The sequence below is a fragment of the Pseudopipra pipra genome, chromosome Z, assembly GCF_036250125.1.
Source record: "Pseudopipra pipra isolate bDixPip1 chromosome Z, bDixPip1.hap1, whole genome shotgun sequence".
NCBI lineage: Eukaryota > Metazoa > Chordata > Aves > Passeriformes > Pipridae > Pseudopipra > Pseudopipra pipra.
Window position 1 is genome coordinate 24,201,182 of NC_087581.1, and position 17,676 is coordinate 24,218,857.

The window sequence follows — 17,676 nt, forward strand, 5'->3', positions numbered from 1 at the left end:
CTCCAGCCGAGGTGAGAGGTGGCTGAAGAGGCTTGACAAGCATGTCTGCTTGCAAAGACATTGTGTAATGGCATAGCTGGACGTGCATTATTATTGACACCGATACCTTTACACCTGGTACAAAACTGCGATATTTTGTCTCTGTCAAGAGGCTTTCTATCTTATAGTTATTCACTGCCCAGCATACTTACGGAGACCTTTACTGTTGAAAATGTTAACCTTATGAAGTCTTTGGCTGCATTTTTTGGAGTACCAAGGCCATGTTGCTTTGTAGGGCTTTGCAACAAATAATACTAGTTGGTAGTTTTTCCATAAAACACAAAAAAGCATTACTGTTCTCGATCAGTTTGGATGATTTCAGGGCATTGGAGTAAGATAAACTTTGATTTGTGAGTGTTACCAATTTGCTGCTGTCTACAGGAGGGAGAAGGGGTTGTCTGGTGGACATGGCAGACCTGCTGGCTGGTGCCCATCTGTGGCTCCACTACTGTCTTCCCATGTAGTCTATCCACAGATTGCTTTCTCTGGGTAACTCAGGAAAATATTTTTCCCATCTCCCAGTGTTGTAACAAAAATAGTGTGTTTGTCTGCGTGTGTCACTGCTCAGATGCCATGGAGCATGTCCTGCGTGAGACAGTCAGCGGGACTGTCCTCCTTAGCCACCCTTTGGGTCTCTGGCAGAACAGTTACCACCAGGCTGAGATGGGTTAGTCTCTGGAGAGGTGTAGGACCTGGATGGACACTTCACCTCTGACACTGGCCAGGTGCATGCAGTTGAAGGGGTCTGGAACACTTGTTGTCTGTGTTGTAAGCAGGGGACCTGCTTGTGGTGAAGGGTACATGCTTGTGTGCAGCTTCATCTGTGGTAATGTTAAACACTCATGGGTGTGCTGCTGCTGATAGGTCACATCCCATAGCATGCCAGCTCCCCTGTAGCTGATCGGTGTGGGCACACTGTGAACGCACCAAAGCAAAAACCCAAGGCCAGCATGTCAGGATTTTACTTACCATCCACCCGCTGTGACCTCCTTCAAAGCCACGTGCTTGTGTGTCAGTGGGGTGCGCCTGTGCTGCTGGGGCTTGGCTTTCACAGGCTGCTGTTGTATTTCTCTCTCTCAACAGGTGAAGGGCATGGAGAGACACCACACTGTCAGCTCCCAGTACCGCATGTGTTCCTACTACCCACCTGCTTCCTACTTGGGACAGGGGGTTGGCGCTCCCATGTGCCTTCCCCAAATCCTGACCTCTGAGGACATCCCCTCCTCCTCGGAGTCAAAAGCAAGAGGTAAGTGCACCCACAGGGGCACCTGTGAGACCCCAGGTTTGAGGTACAAGCTCATTTTAGGGGTTTTGCTTCAAAAATGTACAAGGCTCCAAAAGTCTATTCACTGGATCTATTAGAAGGAGTCTTCAGTTCTTTTAAGGCCCTTAAAAGGAGCGCGCAGGAGAAGACACTGCACACGTTTCTCAGGAGGTCAAATGACACACTTTTATGGGCAAACTTTAGAAAATAAGGAAATTTGGCAACCCTTTAAAGGGCAACATTCAACAAAAAGAAGCATTCCAAAAAGCATTGACTTAGCACATGCTAACCCATATAACTTAGCAAAATTCAACCCATCCAGCTGTAAGTTGCCCAAATACCAATAAAGGAGATGAAGAGAAGAAGAAGTAAAGAAAGAGAGAGAAAGAAAGGAGAGAATTATAGCTAGCACCCCAGATCCAGTGTAGATCCAACTACCAGGAGTCCAGAAGATGTCAGGGCCATGACCACGCAATGGCCGGATGGTGTTGGTTCTGTCTGCTCTGGCCCACTGTGGCCACCCCCCCAGGTGGGACATCCAGTGTACCAGCCAGTCTGGGGCTGGGTTAAGGGCTCTAGGCTGTGGTTTGGGGGAGTGCTCCGGTGTGCCAATGACTGTCAGCTGCTCTGAGGCTGCCCAAGAAGGCCCAGAGGGGCTGGGGTGTAGAACAGGGAATCACCTCACCTTCATGAAATTCAACCTGTCCCTTCCCTCACAGAGATACACTTGAACTGGTCCAAGCCAATAATAAATACAATAATCCAGTGCCTCACAAAGCCTGGAACTGGCTTGCCTTGGGCAGGCACCCAGGAAATGCGAGTTGGTTCTGGGAAGGAAGCTAAGCATCAGAAAGTAGGCATTTAAAAGGCAGTGACTGTTTCTGGAAGGCCTGTATTGTGGTGGCTAAGTAAGGCTGTTAGTGTACAGTAGTGCAAGCTTATACTTCAGAAGTCTTGTGGTTCAGGAGTCCAGTTAGTTGCATGTTTGCACCTGTGTATGTCTCTTAAGTTGTACATAGACTCACTTGAGGTGCTGTCTTTGGTGTTTACCACCTTGCTTTCTCACAGGAGCAAATAATTATCTTCTCCCCAGCCACAGAATTACCTTTCTTCTCTTCTTGGAAATACTGTCTGTGATTTTTTGCAGAGATTTTCCATTGAGCCTTTGCTGTCCTTTTCTATCTGAACCACATGTGAGAACTATTTCTGCATCTCAGCCAGATAACAAAGCCATTTGTAGACTTGCTTCTATTTTTTTTCAAACTTAATCACACTGCATTAGTTAATTTAAAACTACTGCAGATAAATCTTTCTTTCCATATTTTGTTTCAGGCTCTCCTAAGGATTGTTATAATCTGCAGGAATTTCCAGGAAAGTGCTGATGAATTTACCCAGTGGTTTTGACAGTGTTTCTCTCGCTTCCTTGTTCCCTTACTCCAGTAGCAGGCAGAGCGTATACATAGGTGTTAACATGTCTCTGCTGGAGTAAACTAGCTTAGTCAGGCTCACTTCAGCCTCCAGTACAGTCAGCTGTGGAGATTCCCATGTCACCTCAGAAACAGAGATGGATTCTGCCCCTGCATCTTGATGGCATCAGGGTACATTGTGTGCTGATGTCCAACAAAAGCCTTATACTCTTGTGGGTGTGATGTGCCAGGCCATCAGCTCCACACAGTCCAATAGATCCAACTGTCACTTTCCTCTACCTGGCTGGAGGCAAAGCTCTTTTAGTTCTGGTCATAGTACTTGTTGCTCACTTCTTGTAAATATGACTGGGAAGTCCCTTCAAGAGGATCAGAAGTAACATCAAGCCCTTTTATTCTGTTAGAGGACTTGCCCACTGGAAACTGGAGCAGCATTTATCCTTGAAGAACTTCCTCTGGATCCCTTTCCCCACCCTCGACGTGGGGGAGCCCAGTTGTGGTTCCTTCTCCATCTGAAGAACCATTCCGACGTCTTGAAAGGACGGGGAAAGGGGACTCCAGCTACAGGGTTTTTCAGGCCCCGAGCCTGGAGGGGAGAGGTGCTCCCCCCTCCCCCCAGCACCCACGTGGCTCCATGGCAGGCACAGAGACAGCACACCGGGCGTGGAGAGGAGGCAAGAGAGAGTTTATTGTTGGGAAGGGGTTTATAAAGCTTTTAGGAGGGTCAAAGGGAACCAATCACGAGTTCAGGGTCACACAAAAGAAACCATCAGGTAAGGGGTCAACAGCCAATAGGAAGGGGTTAACAGGGGACCAATGGGACACCTCAGGACACCTTGTATGGGAGACAATAGCTTCACAGGGGGGTGTTGGGAAGAAGAAACACGTGTTTACAAAGAGACCACAAAGAGCCATCTTAAGACATGTTCAAACAAGTTTCTCATCAGACTTAGTGCTACAACTTCCTGCAGTGGTTGTTCTTCCTCTCAACTCACGTGCCCATCTCTAGGACAGAGGTGGGTTTTCCATCCCACTTCCTCATGTCCTCTCCTTGGTCATGCAGATAAAAACACAGGTTACCTCGTGGTGTGTACATGCTCTCTCAAATAGGTGGGGGGTGCTTGCTCCCAATAGCAGAAACTCTGGTCCATACTGGTGGGGCATGGGACATTTCCTCTCTAGTTTGTACAAATCTTTCAAATCTGTCCACAGTCTTGGACAGTCTTTCCACAGCCGAGGTGCAGGTTGGTAGGGAGGAGAAAAGATCTCCATATGGCCAGAGCTGGATAGTCACTGGAGCACTGTTCGTTCTTCTTTCATTAATGTCACTGCCAGTGATGTCAGTGAGTTGGCATACGATGATGGCATGCTCTGTACAAACTTCCACCTCATGGATTGTGGACAGTGGACGTCATCTGGATTTACAGGGGACTGCTCGTTATTTGAATCCATATAGATTACCTCCAGCACAGCTGATTCTCTCAGGTACTGGATACCTTTCTTCATGGTCTTCCACCTGCTTGGTTGCACTATTAGACCATTCTTGAGAGAATACCTTCCCTCCTGCTTGACAGGAGTCACCTCCAGAGGCTGAGAGACTCTTGTCCTCTTCCCAATCCCCTTGTCAGTGCCAACATGCGAGGACAGGGATCCCAGTTTCTTGGCTTCACTACCATCTAGTGTCATATTGTGGGCTGCAATATCCCAGCATTGGGGTAGCCAGGTCACCAGGGCCTCACCAGACTGGCAACTGAAATCTTTTTGCATATTTTGCAGCTCACCCAGGGATAGGGAGCTGGTGATTATCTTTAGCCCTGCCTCTTCCTCCTCTTACAAGGGCCCTGCTTCTTACCTTGGACTTCTTATTCTGTATAGGAGCAACTGCTACTGGCATAAGTTGTTCCTCTGGCTCAGCAGCAGTTTGAGTATACACGGTACCTGTTGGTCTGCTTTCCTCCTCCTCCCTCTATGGGTGCTGTCTAGTGACTACAAATAGTAGCCAGGGCCCAGCAAACTGGAATAAATTACTCCTCTCTGGAGTTGCCCCAGCATTTCCTTGCAAATATTCTGTCACTTTAAGAGTCCTGTTGTTGTTCAGGGGTGAACTTCCAGACCATTGGAACAGAGAATTTCCCCCCAGACTGGCCTATTTTCTCCCACATTCCATGCCACTCGTAACTTACTGACTCTTGGGGCAGATCTCTGAATGACCTTCGTAGAAATCTCTTTCTTGACTCTAGACGTGGTGTAGACTGCACTGAGGAGACCTGGCAGACTGAGCAACAAAACCATGCTTTCCTTAACATCCAAAGGAAATTAAAAATTCTCAAAAGCTGTTATAACAGGACTGAAGGAGGAAAAGGGGTGAAAGGCTGGTGAAAATCATCCTCCCCTCTTCCCCCAACAGGGTGGGTACCATTGTTAATGAGTTGCCAGAAGTAACACCCAAGGCCAGGGCAGGAGAGCGGCATTGAATACAATCCCAAATAACCCTCATTGCCCTTGGTGTTACCACGCCAAAACTGATATCACACAGTACATCAACAGAGCAATCCTGATTCCTCTCCCTGCTCTGAAAAAGATCCCTACAAGAAACACATAGGAGAATATATACAGGGTTATCACACCCACATCAACAGACAGAACAACATTGTGACCAATGGCTCTGTACCTAATACAACAAATGCCTAGATGAAATTTGTTTCCATCCCGCTCTGGGCAGATCTGTTGTTATCTCAGCCCTTCATGCCCCATGCTGGGTGACAGTTAAGGCTGCTCTGGTATTCTCCACTTCAGTACTCCTGGCAAAACTACAGCTGCTGCTTCCCCTCCTGCACCCCTCCAATTGGAGGCACAAAAGGCAAAGATCATGGGTTGAGATAAGAACAGTGAACAATGAGATAAGAAAATAGTAACACCAACAATACTAATAACAAAAGTTCTCAAAGAGAGAGTGATTTACATGCAAAATACTCACCAAGCCTGGGACAATGAAAAACAATGGCAGACAGACCCTACGCCTGCCACGCTTTCCCCCTATCACAAAGGAACATCCTTTCTCCTTGGAAGTGAGTGTGTCCCTCTGCTCCGTCCCCCAACAATGATGTCAGAGGGTATTGAATAACATTAGGGTCTTGGCCACACCCACTCCTGCTTACCTGGGCCGGAACCAGGACAATAAGCTTTTCACAGTTCGTTTGTCTGTAGCAATTGGTGGATTTGGCAGTTTAATTTTGTCTGGTCTGCAGGAAGTATTTCTTTTCATTTACTTCACACCTGCCAAGTTTTTGGGTTTTTTCACAGTCACACCGTTGGCAACATCATCCGTCTTCGTTTGCTTCTCTGCTGCTTTTCTACATTTAAACTAGTCTTCTGCTCTTTCTATCTGGGGGAAGGATGTATCTTGTGTAGGTTCCGTAATTGTTTTCAGTCATGGTCTTTCTGGGGCTGAAGTCTTGGTGTCTGTTATGTTTGTGTTGTGAAAAATATGGTGGTTTTGTCATGACAGGACCTTAAGGATTCAAATGAGATTTTGGAAGGTGAAGTGTGTGTGAAGTCAAACCTGTGGCTTGAGTAAGTCAGCACTGAGCCCTTGACTTCAGTAACTCCAGAATTACTTATGCTGAGAAGGTGGCTGTTCTTTCGTAGTGGCTGTTTTCTGAAAGTTTTCCAGCTAACTGTGACATATCAGATAGATGAAGAAACAACACATAGTGTGATGAAACCTTAGGTTTTTCCTCCTTCTCCAGTAGGTTTAAATGGCTTAGAGAAATCAGTGATCCTTGGTTCATTTTCCTTCTCTTTTGTTCAACTTTATTTTATTCCCTCTTCTCTAACCACCATTGAACAGTGACGTCTTCCTTTCTGCCCATTGGTTGGAGTAGCAGCTGGTTTTATGCTCAGCTGCAGTTGACACTTTTTCTCTCATCCATCACTACTAACTCACTAAGAAGTCTTACCAGTCGAGTGTTCTTACAAATAGACAAAAGACCTTACACCCTTTGTTCCCAAACGCACTTCAGTAATTTTTCATCACTCTAGAAAAAAGTTGTACGCAATGTGCCACTGATTTTTAAACTGCATAAATACTGTATTTTCAATAATCCCTGACTGCTTCTCCAGACACTATTCCACACACAGATATTGTTCCCTAAGTTACACCATCAATCAGAAACCGACAAGCAGTGAGATGTAATTTACTGAGATCAAACAGCATTTTCCAGACTCTGAAGAAGTGTTTTTCCATAGCAGGGAGCTGGTGGGTGAAAAAGGCACCAGTGTTTTTGGAAGAAACTTGAACCTGTGAGCATGATCATAACCATTTAACAGGCTTCTTAGAAGCGTCTTCCTTTTCCTTATGCGTGTTCCTGGAGGAGATGGCTGTTTTTACTTTTTCCATCTACAGACAAAATAATATACTCAGGCTGTTAGTCTTTGATTTACACTCCCGTGACATTTTTCTTCTGGTGCTTTTCACAGTCCTCAGAGAGTTAGAGGGTTTTTGCCTGTGTATTAATAGTTATCTGTATGAGTGCTGAATCAGCCAGCAGGCTGTGTGAGCAGTGGATCCTATGTATTAGAGTGGATCATTCTCCCAAAGTACTGATTGCCTGTGCTGCAAGTGCTGTCTCATACAAAAGATACATTCTTAAGTGTCTCTGTTGATTGTTGGGCTGAGCTTTCTGTCTAATGCCTCTTTTGTTATGAATCCTAGTGATGTGTTTCTGCAGGGTTAGAGGAAAATTCTGTTGCATGTTTTAAATAAATAAATAGTATTTTACTTGTTCCTTTTGTATGTTTGAAGTGGTATCCATGCTCAGAGATTTACTTTCTTTCTAAAAATACATGTTGATGGATTTTAGATCCAGTAGGGAACATTTTAGCATCATCTAGTCTAACTTGCTATATAATGTAGACTGTAAAACTTCACCTAAACTCCTGCTGCAAGCCTATAACTACTTTTTTTTAAGATCTCCATGAAGACTTAGGTATCATTAACCCAGAAATTTTGCAGGAGGATAACGCTGCTCTCAGAGGAGCTGCAGGTCAAAATAAAAAACTGATTTTGCAACCACATTTTCGAAACATGGGAATGGTCTTACAACACATACAACCTATTACCCACACTTCAGCTGCGATTGAATGCAACAAAGCAAACTGGCTTTGCCAGTTCATGTCTTAGTATTTCAGTCAGAGCATTTCATTAATTTTTTTACTGCTAAGTTAACTGCCTGCTTAGACCAGTTATAATGAAATGGAGGAGAGATGAATTACCAGATCACTCATTTACACTGTCTTTGTTTTTATCAATGATACAAAGATCTCAGGAAACTTCTGACTCTTGTACCAGGGGTCATAGCATGTTACAGTGTCTTGCATGTAGTAATGGGCTGACATTTTCTGAATGGCAAAACACCATCAGTCAACCTTGCAGTTTGAAGTGTTTCTAAGTAAAATGGTTTTGCTTCCAACTAAGCACAGCTGCTGTTCTGTCAGCAGAAACTGGAAAAAATGGGGAGAAAAAGTTGATAAACTAGTGACAAATGGCAAACGGATGTTTCAGAGGACATCCTTAGGTCACCTAGTTATAAGTTTTAAATAGTAATTTCTAGGTTGGAGGGGAATTTTGTACTCAGTAGTGCAAAATATTTCCCTCTCCTTTTTTCTGCAAGAGCAATGGGAGGAAAATATGTATGAGAAGTTGTTGTCAAACCTTGCATGCAAAGTATACTATAAAACGTGTTTCTTTTGGAAGATAAGTTGAGAAGTGGGGAAATTAAAAGTGGTTCACAACAGGGTATTTCATCTCCAGAAGTTAAGTGCCTTATTCCCATTGATTTCTCTGGGACAGTTGCTTGGTTTCTTTTGTTCGTTCATTTGTTCATTCGCTCATGGAGCTTTTTAGGATTGGCTCACTGCCCAGAATTGGATAGCACCTTCCACTGATTTTCAGTCATCCTCTCCAGCACTTATATGTGTGAAATAACCTGTCCGAGGCCTTGCTTTGAGAGAGCAAGGAAGTGCATGCTCGGATCAGGAGTGGGTGCCTGACTCTGGGTCCTGTTTCCACTGTGTAAAAGTTCAGTATTTCCTTATCTGTATGAAAGTGTTTTCCAAGTTAGGGAGAGTGGCAGAAAAATTTAACGTTCAAATAGAAGGATGCAAAGGATAAACATCATTGTATCTGCAGACACTTTAGATTTTAGAGTAGTTATCTTGTCTTAAAGATAGCATGGAGTAAAGCCTATGTCATCATTATGTGAAATGTTGAGATAATTGCTCCTCATGTCTGTGGCCATGGTGAATGTCTTGCATTTAAAATTTTCCTCTAGCTCTGGTGGATGGATTTGAATTTTTATTTTCCTGTTCAAGTGTCACAGTAGTTGGAAACGCAAGTAATGAAGTTCTAGAGCAGTGCTGCATTTGCAGCTTGAGCATTAAGCTGGAGTCTGAACCTCCTCCCAAACACAAGTAAGAAAAGCTGGTATTTTGATACAGGAAACGTCAGCAGTTTTGCGTAAATAAGCAAACGCCATTTTATGAAGAACTTTTCTAGTAATAGGTTTTTTTGGTCAGCATAATAGCTTCCAACACTTTTTCATAGTCCTTTCTAGAATTCAAATAGCAGGTATCCCTAGTTTTACGGTTGTGGTAATGAAAGTGACACGGACTTTTCCTGGATTTGCATTTAAAGAGACATCCTTGCCTCTGTGCTTGGATGCTGTATAGACAACAGTACTGAGCCATTGGAGAAACCTCACCAAACTGGAGCAGCTCTGGAAAGAGCTTCTTCCAGTGGTTTCACAAGAAAGGGCATGCTGGAAGCAGTCTCCCTGCTTAAGACAAAAAGTTTCACTTTGGCAAAAGCATTGCTGGAATGGAAGGAATGCCGTGTACCCCAGAAATATGCACAAGAGATGCTTCTTTCTGGCTAGATTTCTGTGCACCAAAGTTGTGCCCCTTTTTTGAGTTTTCCTATGTATAGTATTTTTTCATGAACATGGGCCCTTGAAATGCCATGCCAGACAAGAGTAACACTTCAGAGCGACAGGTGGCACCTTGCTATAGGATTAGAGAGGTCAAGTAGTCCGGGTATGCAGAAAGTATCTTGATACCATGTCCTTGAGCCTGAACTGCTTTCTGCAAGCATTCAAGTTACATAGAGGGCTCTTCAGCTAAGCAGGCTGGTTTGATATAGTTAAGAAATTACCCTGAAGAACAGCAAAAAGCCTTGCCTCTGTCTGCTCTTTATTTGCAGACAGCTGAGAAGATGCATAGCAGAGTGTCATGGTTTGAGATTGCCCTGCGGGAGTCGGGGGCTCAGAGGTGATCGGGTGCCAGGGCAGTGTTCCCTGGAGGGCCAATCACCACTCGTCTTGTTCGCTTCTGCTCAAAATCACATATACACAGCACTGGAAGCTGTGGGCAGTTTCTCTGTTGGTGTCTGCTGTGTGTGGGTGTAGAAGGCCAGGGGATAGCTGAGCTCCTTCCCCCCTCTGGGGGGGAGAGGGGAGCCCTGCGACCCCCCAGCTCTGCCTAGGCCAGAGTTAGAGACAGCACCGGAGTGAGTGTATGTTTGTGAGGGACGCGACTCACAAACAACTGGTAAGCGAGAGAGAGAGAGAGGCAGGCCTTGTGGCCAGGCCCTCTTCTTCTTTCTCCCCCTTTGCAGCCAGGCTGCAGAAGGGGGCTGCTTTTCCCTCTTGCTGTTTAGTGGGAGTGGATGCAAGGCTCAGCATTGGAGCAGAGCCAAAGTGGACGGGCTAAATTTTGAAATAAGACAAGAAAGGAAGGGGTAATCATGTACATCTGCAGATTTTGAGCAGGTAGTTAAGTGGGTCACTTGATCTTTTCGCAGCTGTTTGTCTTGTTTTGTGCATTCTCATTGCTGCTACCTACAGTCTCCAGTGGCTGTGCTGCATGTGGCTTCCCTTTGGCACTCATTACAAGGATGGTGAGCAGATTTCATACCACACTTCTGCAGGCCTTGGTTTACATTGCAGGTTGTGCATGTGCACTGTGATGTTTTGTAGATCTCTTCAGGGAAATTACTTTTTAACATGTCATCTTCCATAAAAATTTGAATTTTGGGCTTAGCTGGACAGACAGTTGTTGGGCATAGACATTTTTTAATCTTCTAAACTAAGCAAGTTGCTAACCGTGATTCATGACAGTATTAATCATACTTGATCATTTCATTAGCTGTAACAGCAGCTGTCAAAATCGATTTGAGAATGTTAGGCATATTCAGTATAGGCTCTGGTAACTAATTTTTCCTTATATTAAAGCCTTTTCATAAATTACTGATCCATGTTCTAACTGAGGTTGGACTAGTGAAGATTTGAGCAATATTAAAATAACTTTATAAGTTCTGAAGGGAATTCCTGGAAACAAAGTAATTTAAGCATTTGTTTACATGCTAATTCAGCAGCACGTGGGGGCTTCCGGGGTCCCCCGGAGCCTGGTGGCACACAGCATGCGATTCTTAGCCCATGGTGAACTTGCCACCGGCTGCTGCAAGAGAGGAGCCCCAAAGAGAAGATACAAGGACTCCCTGAAACAACATCTCAGCCTTGGCCAGATTGATCAACATAACTGGTCTACTCTGGCCTCCAGTCGGGAGATCTGGAGACACACCATCTATAACGCTGCTGATGCTTTTGAGAAAGCACGCAGGATCACTCTTGAGGAGAAAAGACAACGCAGAAAGAATCGTGCCCTGCAGAATATACCACCTAAGGAGTCTTTCTGCTGTGCCTTTTGCAACCGGACATGTCTATCTCGTATTGGCCTTTTTAGCCACCAACACGCCTGCAGCAAATGTGGGTAGAGCCCTTCCCAAATCTTCGTTCGCAAAGCCCAGCCATGACATGCTAATTCAGTTCTTTTCCTGATTAAAAGGCTCGTTTTAGTAGTTTGTTTTCTAAATGCAGTCTTTATGTTATGCTCACTCAAAAGCACACAGAGCAACTTCGCATTGGACAATTGCAGAATTACAGGTTTGTTTCATGAGTTCTGCTGATTCATGCCAGGATGGCTGAAAAGCCCTTACTGTTTGATCTGGGGGAAAGTTCTAGTCCTGCTGCAGGAGCAGTAAAACAAACTGTATTTTTGATGGCTTTTCACCTGTTTTTGTAGGAACGCAGATATTTCTGGACTGAGGCTGTAGCGTGGTCTAGGAAGAATTTTAAGCTCATGTGGAAACTGTATGTGAATGCTTTCATTTGTCAGCACCCTGGCAAGAGAGAGTGGGACAGCCTGAACCCTCAGCAGATGCCAATGGCACCTCATTTACCCTCACCAGCAAATAACATCCACCCAGAGCAGGGTTGGACAGGGCAGTTGATAAGCAGTCAAAGAAAGAGGTTTTTTTCATGGGATGTATTTATTAATTTTGTAGTACTTTGTGTGGATGAAAGGATGTAGAGTTTTTAAAATTCAAGCCTGCATTTTGTTAAGAGTTCTGGGCTTCAAGTTGGTAAAACAAGGGTTTAAGGAAAATCGGTCTAGTCTGAAGAAACTCAAATCAGCGGTACAGTGAGCCAAGGCAGGTGCAGATCTGAAGCAGTACGTTTATACCTACTGCCAGAATCTCTACTTTCTTGAGTTTCTTCCTATGAAAAGAAGTTCGTGGTGTCCCATCAATCCCAGTCTGAAAATGAGCGGTTTTGCCGCACACCCTTCGCCCCTGCTGGCCCTCTTGGAGGGTGCAGCAGTGAGCAGGCACTGGGAGAGCTGATACTGGATAGCACATTGCACAGCACTTACGACAGTGCTGGGTCCCACACTGGGCATCACTCTCTCTCTAAGCACCTGCCAGGGTGCCATCCTGGAATACATAATGGCTCTGTTAGCTTTCCCTGGACACCTTCCCTCTTTTGCTTTACATTCTCTAATAGAGGGCAGTTTCTCCTCAGTCTCTCTTGCAGTTAGAAGCCTTTCAGAGCCACATGTGAGAAACCAGTGGTTTATACCCACTGCACCTCTGGACTTAACTTTCTGCATGTTTTGAGTTGCTCTTTGTGCAGTATGGTGGATGTTACTATAGCTGATGAGGCTATGTGGGATTTGTCCTCACACTTTAAAGGATTTTGGGTACTTCACTGAAAAAATACACGCTGTCGGTTGACCTGTGTCCTTTACACCTGATGTGGCTTTGATGCTCTGATTTTATTACCTCTGGATACAGAATTTTTCCCACTGCAAGCATAAGTTGATAGAAATCATTTATCAGACTTTATCATAAAGTGATAAAAGAATACATCTTGTCAGGATGGTAGTGATAACTGTGCTTACCCAGGCATGATTTGTAATTGTAACAAACAGTGTTATGGCTTGCCTCTTGCTTTAATGTGCAGTTGCATCCTCATAACTTAGCTGGTTCAGAGAAGAGAATACTCACTCCATATTCAGCTATAATTTTTTGCTATGTTGAGCACCTTGCAGTTCATGCTAGCTTTGCAACTCAGGTGAGAATCTCCAGCTGAGCTAGTTCTTCTGCAGTTTCTGCTGCTTGTAAAGTTTCTGCAGATTGTGAGAAACTCTGGCAAAGGAAGCATTTGCTACTGATCCCTAAAGAAAAGGAAGAAGTCACAGTTACCAGGGCTCTGTACTGGAGAACGATGTAGACTGGCCTTGCCTCCTGCAGGGAGGTGATGAGCCGAATTGTGACTATTTGCAAGAGGTTGTTGCAGTCTGTGATGCTGCTCACACACCAGAATGATCTCAGGGAAAACAAATAAAGGTACATCTCTTCCCACTGCTGTGCTTACATGCCATGAGTAATTTCCTTTCTTTTCCTTTCCTTTCCCCTGTCTCAAGAGTAAACTTCTTCCCAGAATAGAAAAGAAGTAGCCTTCCTACAAGCAGTGGGCAAAGTTGCTGAGGGATGTTGGAGCACTGTGTGTAACTGCACAGGATAACAGGGAATCATCATGTGGGAGCAGACAGGCCATCATTCATTCTCCCTGTTTTATAAATATACATATTTATATTGCACGTGTAAATAATACCAGATTACATTGCCTGCACATGATGTATGTAACCCTGCAGAGCAGGGTAGGGGACAGACACCAGGGCTACTGTTATGACCCACTCCAGAAAAAGGGGAGCAGAGTAACCCAGGTTCTTATCAATAATTCCCTTGGGGTGGATTAGAATGAAATGACACTGAATAATCGGCGTCTGAAAACGTATATAGGTAGGGTTTATTTTAACAATTTTGTTTTAACAGGTATGTTAGCATTTTGTTGTCATCTATATTATCTATCATAGGGCTAACCCCTGGGGAGAAAATGCATAAGGGAAAGAAAGGAAAGACAGGATAAAGCTAAGGGAGAGTAAGGGAAAGAAAAGCTGAGAGTGGACAGATGTATACAGTCACCGCCCACGGGGTCCAGCGATGAAACTTAGTAGTTACAGCTTCCTTGTCTGTCAGTTGAAGTGGTGGCCTTGATCTGCTGGGGGTGAAGGAGGGAAGCCCCCACACGCCAAGAAGTTATGAGTTATTATATCCATGGGTAGTGTCATGGGCCATGCCTCGAGCCTCCAACCTCTCCCTGGGCCTGGTTCCCGCCTTTCAAGATTGGCAGGGGGAGTTTGGGCTTTGACGGGCCATCAGAGGTGTAATGCAGAAGTCCTGCAGAAGCCGGCAAAAGTCCCTTGGCAATCCTAGAATGCATAAAGCATTAACTGTTTCAGTCTTTGACAGCTACTTGATGGGCTTTCTTAATTTAGCAACCATTAGTGTGCCTGCCCATCAAATGTTTTTAATTCTATGCTTCAGTGTAACCGATGAGTTTATTTCCAGTGCTCCTCGCAGGCATATCTTAGGCCAAGTACAAGTTGAATAACCTTCAGGAAAGCTGTGCTGTCCTTCTGTCGGCCGCTGTCTTTGAAAATTGCCTGCAGAGTTAGTGAGCAGGAACAGTTAAGATTTACAAACAATGATGAAGCTTGTCATGCATCTTTCACCATTCATCATCTGGGTGCCGTGGCTGGGCGGTGAAGTGTTCTTCATAAAAACCAGCTCAGTGTGAAATACACCTCGCAGCAATGTTTACTGCTCTGAAACTCGTCAGCAGCCCTTTATAGTAAATCCAGATTGCGATGTGACATTACAGTATATCATTGCAGAGCGCGCTGGGGTTTACACTAGGAATGAGTGCAGTTCACACCAGATGAGATGTCGAAATTGAGTTATGTAGGAATTTGGCTGTTATATGGGGATAGCTTTTGTTTTCTGAGGACTGAAAGTTAGCTTTATATATATAATATATATAATCTACACATACCTGCACTTGTGTGTGGATGCCTATATTGATATACATGGATATAGGGATACACATGCTATGGGCACATTGTGCGTATGAAGACTGCATACATTCAAATACAGATTTTTCTAGCTGGACCCTGTCTTATTTTTATGCTGTTTCCTAATAGGTATTTCAGTATTTTGTTGAAGTGCTGCATTTTAGCATTATCTCTTCACCAAAGTAGCCTTTTATTTTAAAAAAATTCTGTTGAAAAATACAGTTCTTTGAATATCATAGTTCTATGGTCCCTGGCTAGAAGTAGAGTGGGAATTTTCCTAATGGATTTTTCCTTTAGGTTAATAGGGTTTTTTTGTAGGGTTGTTGTAGCAGAGGCTAACATTAAATTTCTGAGGTCTGAGGACCTGTGAGGTGAGCGTGTTACATACAGTTGGTGTCCTGCCATTGGGAGAATGGGGTTGTACAGGTGCACCCCACGGGGCAGACAATAATGGCAAGGCAAAGCACTGCAGGAGCAGCTCTTGTGGAGGAGGTTGCTGCTGAGATGTAGAGGTGATGCAGCTGGCTGGTAAACCACTGAAACAGAGCTAAAACCCATTGCTAGGGTTTGGTTTGGTGGGGTTTTGTGTATGAATGTCTCCTAGAGCTTGGGAGATGAAGCTTTGAGGGAAACTTAGGTAGAAACTTTAAAATACAGAAACTACAAAAGTTACTGTATGTCTGGCTGTATGCTGGGATTGCAAATGTTCTCCCTGCTTATGTTAGTCCTTTCAACTGCAGTGTGGACACAAGGTCATTGAGAATAAGATAAAATAATAGGTGTTTTTGTTCAGTTATATAAGTAGAAAGTCAGTGCAAAATATAACCAAGACATTTTGTGTATGAGTAAATGAGACTTGAGTCTTCAGAGATAAATCTGCTGCCTTTGGGATCTGGTAGTCTGAGAAATATCCCTGGAGTTAAACAGTAATAGCTGCATAAAGTGGAAAGCACACTGTGTTGGTTGGCATACAGACAAGGACAGTAACTTGCTTCAGTGAAAGTTTGGTACTTTGGTGGTGGTTAACTGATTAAAAAGACAGAAAATATTGAAGATAGACCAGCAAAGTTTTTAAGTGCTTCTTGAGATGTTTTTATTTCAGTGCTGTACTGCAAAACCTGGGAATTAAGTTATATTTCACAGTCTTCACTGTTGCGACTGCTTATCTTCTGTATTTGAAACAGAGCTGGCATTTTCTGGAATCTTCACTGAAGTATTTTTGTTTTATTATTGCCTGATTTTTAAACCAGAGGGAGAGAGATAATATTTGAAATACTGTTATATTTAATTTTAGACTTCTAAGACCAGTGCTCAGGTGTTAAATATAGTTCAAAAGTGGAAAAAGGAGTGGGACTGCACTTGTTACTACCAGCAAGTATACTTCATTTGTCCTCCTCAGCTGTTTTCAGTTCCTACACTTGTTTTTGCTGGAAGTGCTAATCCTGCAGTGAAATCATACTTTTCTAGTTCAGAACAGTTTTCACAAATGTGTTTATTAGTACTGATTTTATTTAGTTAATTTATTATATTTTTCTAAAAAAAAATTACACTATAAAATTTACCTTTCAGTCTGCTGCAGCTGGTATGAAGGTAAAGCTTCAGATTCACTGATCATGTAAACACAGAGGCTTCCAGGCCTACCAATAGCATTCCAGTGTTACTTGTGTTCATAATTAGCTTAATGATGCAGTAGCAATCTCATTTGCTTCTTTACCAGAGGCTTTAAAGGATCCAGTGAGGTTTCTTAGGGAGGATGGAGGGCAGAGGATAAGGTGACAACGATAGTGGTAAAAGTGTTTAGCATTATTTATGAAATTTCTTTTACTTCTTTTATTTTGAGAGGGGAAAGTTTAGGCATATTTTATGTTACTTTTGTGGCTTGAATTAGAGAGGTAGATAGTAAAACTGTCAGGCGGTTTCAGGCACCAGAATGTTGCATATAAAATCAAAGAGTTGTATTTCTTCACAACCTTGACTGCTTTATGTATCTGCTCGATTTCTAGTAACTTTACTAAGCTGCAGTCATCAGATATTAGTGAACAGTGCCTTGCTAGAGGGACACTGTAACAGCCTTAGGAAGCTTGAGGTCTTTATGAATATGTACTCAGAACACTTCTGTAGAGCTTGTAATTCAATTTCCCATTCTGGCAGCCGACTCTTTCTTGCAGTGTCTGCTGTACATAGACCGAAAAAGATTTCCATGAGTTACGTCAGGAATTGGGAAAAATACTCCAGATGCCAAATTAACAGTATTTAGTGCAGTGTTGGCATCCAGTTGTTGCTATCCAGACGTCTCCAAATTTGAATTAAATAGGTAAGTGTGGGCTGAAGCTAAGAGGAAAAAATAAAGTGTCTTGTATGCCAAGTTAAGTGACTTAGTTATACGTTGTTTTCGCACACACGTACAAAGGTGTCGTGGTGGCATTTTATTATAGTGACCCTGCAAAGAGTCAGAGAAAATGTTTTCTATAGAGCACTGTAAAAATAGTCCGTTGGGAAATGGCTCAGAATAGGGGGGAAAAACACCACAAATGAGCTAACTGTTTGTTGTCTGATTATAATGACTGTCTTGCAGCATCCAGGAATTGTCAATCATACCTTAATGTTTATAGAAGTGAAAAGTCAATGTGTAGTTGT

At 43.6% G+C, this 17,676-nt stretch overlaps 1 protein-coding gene across 1 annotated transcript in view; it reads left to right on the forward strand.

Annotated features, from left to right (window-relative positions):
* The window catches only part of DMRT1 (doublesex and mab-3 related transcription factor 1), a 67,899-nt gene that overhangs the window by 34,147 nt on the left and 16,076 nt on the right, over positions 1–17,676 (forward strand). The window contains exon 4 of the mRNA XM_064642196.1: positions 1,123–1,285. Within this exon, the coding sequence (XP_064498266.1) occupies positions 1,123–1,285 (163 nt within the window). The remainder of the gene's footprint in view (positions 1–1,122; positions 1,286–17,676) is intronic.